The sequence below is a fragment of the Pyxicephalus adspersus genome, chromosome 6 (genome assembly GCF_032062135.1).
Source record: "Pyxicephalus adspersus chromosome 6, UCB_Pads_2.0, whole genome shotgun sequence".
NCBI lineage: Eukaryota > Metazoa > Chordata > Amphibia > Anura > Pyxicephalidae > Pyxicephalus > Pyxicephalus adspersus.
Window position 1 is genome coordinate 35,161,471 of NC_092863.1, and position 10,862 is coordinate 35,172,332.

Here is a 10,862-nt window from a genome sequence, read left to right on the forward strand (position 1 = left end):
CCTTTATAGCATAAATGTTGTAAGAGTTAAGGCCTCTTCCTCCTACTTCATAATCTGGTTTATTGGTCCATAAAGTTGCCCATAACATTAATGAAGTATTTTACCTTCACGTAAGCTTTTCATCACATACTTAGTTTGAATTGCCCTGGTTTGTGTCAGGTTTCAATGTGAATAGGTCAATGAGAATAATATTTGTTAGCCAGTCCAAAGCTGATATTAGATGGAAAATTAGGATGGACCAAAACATCTCAACATCAAATTGACAACTGCACTTTGAAACTTCTTGTTCCTTATACAATATATCATTGGGTTTAGTAAAGGAGTTAAAACTGAGTAAACAACGGACACCACCTTATCCTTATTTAGGTCATACTTTGCCTTTGGTCTTACATACATGAAAATAACAGATGCATAAAAAATTAGTACAACAGTCAAATGAGATAAACAAGTGGAAAATGCTTTACTTTGTTTTCCTGTAGAAACTCTGACAGTGAAAACAATGCAAGAATAGGAAATCATTACTAACAAAAAACATGTTAACACAATACTCCAAGACAATGTGAAAAATATAACTTCTGTAGTGTTGCTTTCAGTGCAGGAGAGTTTCAATAGTGCAGGATAATCACAAAAGAAATGATTTATTCTGTTGGAACTACAAAATGGTAACCTAGCAATAAATGTGATTGTTAATATTGAGGCAATAAAACCACTTAAAAAACTTAGAATTACTAAATGTAAGCATGCTCTTGTTGTCATTAAAGATGAATATCTCAATGGATGACATATTGCAAGATATCGATCACCAGCCATTGCTGTCAACAATATACATTCAGAGGATCCAAGTGAGAAGAACATGTATAGTTGAGCCATGCATCCTTCAAATGAGATTCTTTTGTATTTGACTAAGAAAATGGACAACATATTCGGTGTTGTGACAGTCACATAACAGATTTCCAGCAATGAAAGGCTGGCAATAAACATATACATAGGGTTATGTAAAGCTGTGGTCGATTTTACTACCATAATTATAAGGGCATTTGCAATAATAGTTAGAATATACATGATTAAAAATGTTGAGAACAAGACAAATTTAATTTTCTGATCACTGGAGAATCCAACAAAAATAAATTCAAGTTTTATAGTTTGGTTGCTTGTCCATTTAGTTAATGTCATCTGGAATAGTAATAGGGATACATATTTAAAGTGAATACATGTGGTTTTGTGTACTGCATAATTTATTTAGAGCCAGGAATTCAAAAACATTTTCAAATTTGGATTCTAGTATGGAATGTAGTGTTTTCACCTTTCCTGGTAAAAAAAATCCTCCTGTTTACAAAGCCTAGTTACTTAAGCTAAATGTTACACACAAAAATGGGTAACAACAGTTTAAATCTGTTATATCTGTTTATATCTATCTTTAAATAGCCCCAGTCAGACACAGAATGACCCATAAGTAGCAGCTTCCATGGTACTTTCTTCTTAAAATGCCCATTTTTATACAAAAAATATCTTAAGCCTCTGCTGACACATTTCAAACTTAGTCATAAAAAGAGAAAAAATATTGAATATTGCAATATATACCCTATTGCTTAGGTACACTGCCTGGTCAAAAAATGCATATACTTCAACACACTAATTGGACTGCCTTTAGTTTTTATTACAGCACACAAATTCCATGCCATTTTTCCAATATGCCTTTGCATTGTGACAATATTTTTTTCCATCCGGATTTTCAATCAGTTTTTTTTTTTGCTATAATATTGTATTGATGATGGGAGAGCCAAACCTCTGTGAAGCTTTTACCAGCACATCCCAAAGATGGGGTTAAGGTTTGTTTTCTGTGGTAGCCAGTTCATGTGTATATTGATGTCTCATGCCCCCTGAACCAGTCAGAGCCTGATGTACCCTGGCACTGTCATCCAGGAATTGATCTGTGCCAACAGGAAGGAAAAATCCCTTGATGGAAAAACCTGATTACCTTAACCTTAACCTTACTAATGGAAGCAACCCCAGATTTGGCCAGGCAGTGTATATGTTTAGTTTCAGGGATAAATAAACCAACATCAAAGAACATGTTAAGAGCAAACAAACAAAAAAACATTACCTAATACACAAAATTACAAAACAAGCTAAATGAAAAATTAACATTAAAAAATGTTGAATAGAAACATGGATTTCTCATTAAAATTACTTAAATTTATTTGACATTGTAGACCTTAGTTTTAAAAATCCAAAATGTTTTGCACCTCTGAGTTCTATGATATGTAAAGAGAATATTTCTTTGGTGGACTGACCAAAAACATTTGGCCATGTTGAACTGGCAGGAAACAGTGGGCGATGGCCAACACAATACTGTAGTGCTTGTCTATTTTAAATTTCATAGCCTATTTGTGCATCCAGCATAGAGTCGATCGAAGTCAATTCCAACTTTGATCTGACCTATTCTGACCTCAGATCTGTCTGCTCTGAGGAACACACAATGACAGACTGCCACATTGGCTTGCCTGTCTCTTTTACATTTGGCTGCAGCTGATGTCAAGATAAGAATAATGTCAGTGCAGCCTGGCTGGATTGGCTGAGCCAACTCCAATGTCAGTCAGCTGGATTGGCTAAATACAATACAGGACTCTTTGTAGGACTCTCATTATGCAGCAAGGAGCTGGCAACATAGGATGCATTTTTGTGAAATCTCATCTTTGGACATAAATAATTTAGTAAGACAATGTTCTACTGTTCTGTGTGTTTGTTTTGATGCTTGATTTAACCCATTCTAGAAATTGGCAAAAAGTACTATGTATCCTTTTACTTGTTCCCCGCTGGTGGGGGGATTGATATCTGGGGACATCCAAATTGCAATACCCCTCTCCCCTACAAATAGCCCTTGTCAATTTTAGGAAAAGCATGGGGGCAGTTTTGAATACATTTTTCTGTTTTGTTGCCCTCTGAGAAATCACAGTCTTTCTCTTGGAATATCAGGTAACCTACTTTTAGTTCAGTTTTATATTATCTTTTCATTGTTTAATTTTTATCTTAAAGTCCTAATTGTGAAAATAAATAAAGACTCTATTGTCACCTGCTTCACCTTTTGTTGATTGAACCACCATTTCTACAGCAACTTATAAAACACCATCTGTCTTCTTATCTTCCATGACTGGAGCCTTATGGGTCCATAACTGGAGTCAAACGAAATTGACAGAAAAATAACAGAAACGCTTTGTGGAAAAAAGCAACAGCTGTAAATAAAATAACACAAAGTACTTTGCTTTCAGAATTGGCTAGTTTAAACCTCTGTACGGATGCAGTGGAGAAAATATTATCTGGGTATCTATTGACTCGTAAATGTATAACTAATGAAAATTTGAGGTAAACCCAATTTCAACTGATTTACAGGGCTTATAAAGTTTGTACACAATCCTCTACTGAAGTGTCTAATGTGACTAAGTGTCACAAATGTAAAAGTCAAAAGCCTTCTTTGACACATAATTTGTGGTCTTGCCCATTAATTTCTTTGTAATGGCAATGCGTTATTAGATTTATTGTAAAAATTACGGGGTACACGATTCCTCTTGACCCATTTATATGTATTTTTGGTACATGGGAAGATAGTATAGGGAGAAGAGCTAATATGACAACCGATATTAAAACTTCTCTGGTAAAAAATTTATATAGAGAATTGTTGGAGGCAGACCAGAGAAATGATATTGGGATTACTTGTTTTTTGCGGCATGTGTTTATTGATAAAGCATTGATAGCCTCTGAAAGAAATATTTATTTGTAATTTCAACACACACAATTTCTACATGGTATGTAACTAAAGCTACGTACACACGTCAGATTTTTATCGCCCGATAATCGGCATCGGCCAATTATCGGGCGAAAATCTGCCGTGTGTACAGTCGGTGTTGTCCATCGTCCGGACGACCGACCTGCCGGATCCACGGACGATGGACGACAGCCGATCCTAATGAAAGGGAAGGGGAGAGCGCGCAGCAGGGTGCCGCTCCGTCGCTCTCCCCCTCCCCTCTCCATAGAGCATGAACGGTGCTGTATGTACAGCACCGTTCATGCATCGTGCACTCCCTTGTCGTTGGAAAGGATCGTGAAAGATCCTTTCCAACGACAAAAATTGGAAGTGTGTACGCAGCTTAAGTGTATTGAATTGAGTATTAAAAAACGAAAAGAGGGAAAATAAATAAATAAATGGGAAGTTTCCTGCATTGATGTAAAAATGGTATTTGAGTGTGGGTTTTTTTTTTTTGTTTGTTTTTTTGTGTGTAAATGAACTGCTGTTATGATTACTATTTTTGTATAATTAATTGAATATTGTAATTATATGCAAGAGGTAAAAATAAGAAAAATTCTTAGAGTAGACAGTTGAATATGCAGCAGCAGGTGTTATTGAATAAGTTAATGCACTAGAAAATATTTATACAGGATGATTTAATAAGAAATAATCACAAAGTATGAAATAAGAGTTCACAAACCGGATGTATGCACTAAATGTAACAAGTTTAACTAACATGTATTTATATTATAGTATACCAATTAGTATTGGCACAAATTTTGTTTATAAATATATATATATATATATATATATATATATATATATATATATATAAACATATTTAATTACAATATTTATGAGTTGGAATTAGCACACATATAACTCTATTTTATATTTATTTTTTTTGTAAATATGTTGGATTTTTTTTGGAACTGTCTTTTCGTGGATATAAATAGTTTAAAAAAAAACTCTGTAACATGGGCTGACAACTTCTATTCTGAAATACATCCAGGTCACTTCTCATTTCTTGAATTAACTTTCATGTTTTTACTATCACTTGTTTTTACCTTGCACATAGATAGGGATGACCAGGGAAATCCAACAATTCTCTAGGAACTGTTTTTTTCCAAAAACAGTATCCTCACTAACTTTTCCTGATGCCTTGCTATAACTAATGTTAACTAATGCCCCCACCTGTCTGTGACAAATACACAGTTATCAGAAATCCACACATGCTTCTCTGTGACAATTTGAAATTTACAGTAACTTAACATTTTATGAAAGTAATTATTTCATACTACCTTTCTTTAAATCTTAAATCTTAAACCTGTGCAAAATTAAGTATATAGTTTATGTGCTCCATAAGCTATCAACTGTAGACATATTAAAAAATTCTTGTTATATTTATATATCAAGAAGATGGTTTGTGTGGTATTCCAATGGGATATATAATTAAACACTTACTATAATTAGTTCCAGTGGGATGCAGGTTACATATTATTATCTTAAGATGAAAAACATTCAAACCTTTGAGTAGGACATTGTGTTCTTTTAAGATTAATTTGCAGTATAATATTGAAGAGAAATATGAAACTAGTTACGTAAATAATTTAAAAAAAGGTATAACTATTGCTGAGTGCTATGGAAAAAAAAGGAACAACGGTTCAACCCTTTTTCAAACCTGGTACTAGGAAAAGGCTCAATAAAGTTAGGTCTTTATTTACCTAATAAAATAAAAAATATGCCGCTAAAATTTAATTTGTATAATGTCAGAGGCTTTTTTTAAACAAGACATGTAACAGTTTATGGCAGTTAGTTGAGATAACAAACCAGATTTTCTGTGGAAACCAATTTTACTAAAGTACTTTTCAAAATACTCAGAACAATTACATTTTTTATAATAAAAAATTTTCTATGTGGCTTTAATTGGATTACAGACCTACCTTTACCTACTCCATTTCTATGGTATTTAAAAGCATAACAAAATAAATGCTTCTGGATTGGATTATTTGGTAGTATAAACTCCGGCACAAAGAATTAATACTTCAACTCAATTACGCACAACACGATACATACCTAGGATTTTTTTAATGATCACCAAAGATCCAGCAAAGATGTTATTAGTTTGAAGGAGATATACCAGAAGATGAGTTAGCTTCGACAGTAAAAAGAATACTAAATGAGAAGAGCCTAGGTTCAGATTTTATTACAGGCTTTCAGTAGTGGGTTAGGAGTCTTAGACTTTGCCAAAAGTTTTTCTTTTTGAATTTTGATTTCAAATTATTTGCAAATTAATAAACAGTCAAACCAGTATCCACATGCGAATGAGAATTTGTACTTCAAATACTGTATTTTATATTATAAGTGTACTGTAATTTTGAAAATACTTCAATTTTATTTCATGCACAGGACTATACCACATTCCAAAATACAGTACCAAAACACATTGGGAAGGACTTTTCAGGTAAAGATAGTTCCTAAAACACACACACACATCTCTGCCCAACTGGGGATCCTCTATTAAGTTTCCAGGAAATTCCAGGATGCCTTGTGTTTGTATAAATCCAAAATCAATTTTACCTTTATTAGACCCTGAATAGTAAAGATTTCATATTGCACTCTAGTAGGCTTGATGTTCAGTTTTGGGTCTCTGCCAAATTCAACCCAAAACATTGATCAAGGGATGTCCAGTATACAATCTATTTGAAAAATTCCAGAACCTCTCCTAATTTCAGTAGACCCTAGTAGGGTAGTAGTAGTAGACCCTAATCTGAACCAGTAGTAGACCCTAATCAAAAAAATCTCCCTACTTACCCCAGTTAGTAAGTAGGCTTGGTGTTATAGCATACACTGTTAACTATAGCTATATAGTTTGGCTCGGTGAACTTGGAAGGCAGATTATGAGTGATTTCCACCAACAATGAATAAACAAGGAATGTAGTGGGCACTTGCAAGTGCACAATGGTAAATAGCATTGTTGTTTATTTTAGCTGATGCTTAAGTGAGTCATAGCCCTTTATTAGCCTTGTATATATTTCAATACCTACAGTACATACTATTCCTAGCCAAAGACAAGGTCAAATTGTCAATATCTAGTAAAGAAAACACTTACGTATATGTATGCATTGTTGACTATTACAATAGCTGCTACTTAAAATAAATTTAAGCTAGGTGATGTTATGAGGACTAGGTATATGCAGACCAAGCAGTACCAATATACATGAGGTCATGAATTGTTAGACCCAGCTTATTGACTACATGTCCACACATAGTACTTTTAATGTAAAAATAAAAGAGAAATAAATTATGTAAAAAATGACACTTATAAACAATAACGCAATCATCCTCCACTCAATATAACCCTTTGTTTAGATTATTAATGTACTTTAAGTGGAATATTAGATACAAGTTTTTTCTAGATCAAAAATACCAGTGCTGATTGTGATATGCTGCTTATTATAGTATCTCCTAGGATGCATCTTTATAACTATAAAATAGGAAATGAATTATCATGTGACTACTAGTTTATTTAAAGATGTATTTTGATTGAAGGATCTTAGTGAATCGACATTTCAACATCTGATGGTGGAAGCTAGTGAGTTGTTTTAAACACTTCATTACCATCCCTATTTATACCTAATGGGTGGGCTCAGGGTGTGGGATTACACATAGTAGGGCAGTTCAAGGGCATGAGGAAGTGGTTACCACACTGCAGCCCAACCATACATCTGAACTTAGCCCCAAATCACTACTTGGGTGAGCTACTCTTGATGTATTTTAAGATGTTACTAATAAATTGAAACGTTACTGTAGCTTTACACATTTAAAAGGTCACTGTGACCATATATGTGTAATACAGCAAGTTCAGCCTGTAGGTACTGAGACATTCATGGAACCAATTTAAAGCAGACAACTACTCAATTTATTTTACTCATTTACACTTCAGTTATTGAGGCACTGCTTGACCACAAATTTTTGGTATTAATAACCCAGTGCTTTTACAACTTAATTAAAGGGGAATATAGAGGAAGGAAAGGGTTTCAATAGGCATAAGTCTTAGATAAGTGAATTTTACTTTAGAATACTTGTAGCCCTATTAATACCTTAGACCTACTTTGCTAGATACATTTGAAAGGTGAAATAAAACAAAACAGGACTTGTTAGAATTGCTACTTATACCGTGTTTACAAAATCACACAGGTGTCAAAACTATGTGGATGACGTGTCTCTAGTAACCGACCCGTTTAACTTTGTGATTGAGGTTAGGATACTAATATTAATACCAATTGAAAATCAAATACAGTAATTAGTGAATCAAAAAATGGATGGAATTATGTTATCCCACAATATATATATATTGTGGGATCCCACGTAGCAACGTGGTCAGAATGTAGCAGAAATCAGACAGCAGCTTTCAAAATGCACAGTTCAAACAGGCTCCTGCCTGTCTATTTATTTAGCAAAACAAATGGCTCGGCTGAGCACTAAATACAATCACTGTCGATGGTCCCTTTCTGACTACCCCAAAAGAACAGCAATTTCCAACAATGTGACAGTCTTTAGATAACACAAACAACCCTATTCTACTTCGCTTCAGCAAGGCAGAGAGCCCTTTTCCCCCAAAGCTCTGGGCACTACCTGAGCACTCTCTGACCAATTACCATCACTTAAATTACACCTGGGTGCTCACATCCCAATCAGGATTGGCCAAGGAACCCACCCTTCACTTTCCTTGGCCGGCTCCAGTGCCCTAAAGAACCTGGTTTCTTTCTGAAAACCAATTAACACTTGCTCACTTTCTTTCCCTGGAGCCTTTCTAAAGCTGCGTACACACGGCAAATTTTTCTCGCCCGATAATCGGTATCGGCCAATTATCGGACGAAAATCTGCCGTGTGTACAGTCGGTCGTCGTCCATCGTCCGACGACCGTCCTGGCGGATCCATGGACGATGGACGACGACCGATCCTAATGAAAGGGAAGGGGAGAGCGCGCAGCAGGGTGCCGCTCCATCGCTCTCCCCCTCCCCTCTCCATAGAGCATGAACGGTGCTGTATGTACAGCATCGTTCATGCATCGTGCAGTCTTTTCTCGTTGGAAAGGATCGTGAAAGATCCTTTCCAACGAGAAAAATTGCAGGTGTGTACGCAGCTTAACACAGGTACATATACCCCATTCTTTCCTGACAGGCACTGCAAGACTCTGTCAATATATATATACATCTCTAGTATTCACATGTTACATATCAACTCTCATGGTCTGATTTACTGATTGATAAAATTCAGCAAACAACAACAGTGAAATTTAGCCAAGAATGTGTGTAATATTACCTCCAGGAGCCGTGTGTCACTCGAAGGGGAAGTCCCCCCCCCCCAGAGTGCCGTCATGATGCCTGACATGGTCAGTGGCTCTAACAGGTGAACCCCTCAGCGGGGTCAGGAGAAGGACCCCGCTGGGGAGCACACTGGCTAGAGCCGCGGACCACCAAAATTTTCTCGCAGATCACCGGTTGGCAACTGCTGATTTAGCTTGTAACTTGCTGAATAGCTTGTAAAATCACCAGCAATAACTTTAGGTAATCACTTGTGTAACTTTATCAGTCTCTCTGAACTGCAGACAATTAGACAATTGACACAAATTACTTAATTCTTTGTAGCTACATATTTACATTTTTATATGAGCCTTGGAGGATGTAATAAAGCAGTCATTTCAGACTTTGTAGTGCAAGTCTTATATACATGTTACATCCTACTTAATAGAGTGCAAATGACAAATTACATAAATTTTTAATTTCTTCTCTTTTATTTACATTTAAAGTGTTGTATACTGACATTGTTCAAATGGGGTACACAAAACTGTTAATAACTAAAACATTTTATCCCACAGCTACTAATAACCAGTTAAGATAGACCTTAATATATAAACATAGGTGTGATAATTAGTAAAACATATAAAAACTCATCACTTTGGTTTGGTAGTCGTTTAAAGGTTTTTTTGTTCACCATTTTCCATATAATAACATATTGTGAATACATTTCTGGAGTTCATTCCTTAGTTCTCTATTCTTAAAACTGTATATGATAGGATTTAACAGTGGGGTCACCACAATATATAACAATGACAACAGTTTGTTTGCATTAAATGACTGATTATTAGAAGGCACCACATACATTATTATTAAACTTACATAATACATGCTGACCACTATTAAATGAGAACTACATGTTGAAAATGTTTTATATCTTTCCTTGCTTGTGATCATATTGAGAATAGTACGGAGAATAAAAATATAGGAGCAAACAATAATTATAAATGGCCAGAGGGTTATGCAAAAAGAAAAAACAAGGGCTACCACCCTAACTTCACTAGTGTCTGAACATGATAGCCCTAGGATGGGCTCCCTATCACAAAAAAAATGGTCAATGCTACTAGTCTTGCAAAACTGCAATCTGCTCATCAATATAATTGTCCCTATTGTAGCCATAAATCCAGTTGCCCAGACAATAACAGCAAGTATGGTACAAAGTCTTTCATTCATGATAGAGGTATAATGCAGTGGGCAGCAGATGGCTAAGTAACGATCATAAGACATGACAGCAAGAAGAAAGCATTCAGTTGTAGCAGACGTTCCAAACATGTAAAATTGAAGAAAACATTCTGTTACAGTAATGATTCCTTGATCAACTGTTAGTAAATTTAACATATTAGGCACAATGTTTGTAGTTAAAATGATTTCACATACAGACAAGTTGCTTAGGAAAAAGTACATTGGTCTGTTAAGTTGTTCACATATGGATGAAAGTATTATAATCAGAAAGTTTCCCGAGACTGTAAATATGTATGTCACTAGAAAAATGGCAAACAGAGTATTTTTTAAAGGCTGAGGTATTTGAAATCCAATCATTTTAAATTCCTTGAGGATGATATGTGTCTCATTTATTTGCATGTTCTGCAAGACAAATAGAAAAAATATATTTATATGTACATATTATTTCAATTAAAGCAGTTTTGAATATTGACACTATATGCATAGTACACTGACTTCATAAATCAAACATGTTTGAAATCTATGTGTCAAGA

The 10,862-nt window shown here is 35.0% G+C and overlaps 2 protein-coding genes across 2 annotated transcripts; both read right to left on the minus strand.

Annotated features, from left to right (window-relative positions):
• Positions 1 to 228: 228 nt before the first annotated feature.
• LOC140332697 (olfactory receptor 6B3-like) lies at positions 229 to 1,173 on the minus strand. Its single transcript, XM_072413890.1, has one exon. It carries the CDS (start codon positions 1,171 to 1,173, stop codon positions 229 to 231), a length of 945 nt encoding a protein of 314 aa, XP_072269991.1.
• An 8,607-nt stretch (positions 1,174 to 9,780) lies between these two features.
• Positions 9,781 to 10,419, minus strand: LOC140332698 (olfactory receptor 10A5-like). The gene has a single exon (XM_072413891.1). The coding sequence runs from the start codon at positions 10,417 to 10,419 to the stop codon at positions 9,781 to 9,783; it is 639 nt and encodes a 212-aa protein (XP_072269992.1).
• Between the last annotated feature and the right edge of the window lie 443 nt (positions 10,420 to 10,862).

Coding starts and splice junctions, on each gene's coding strand:
- LOC140332697 (XM_072413890.1), bottom strand. CDS start 1,173: ATGACATTAACTAAATGGACAAGCAACCAAACTATAAAACTTGAATTT.
- LOC140332698 (XM_072413891.1), bottom strand. CDS start 10,419: ATGTTTGGAACGTCTGCTACAACTGAATGCTTTCTTCTTGCTGTCATG.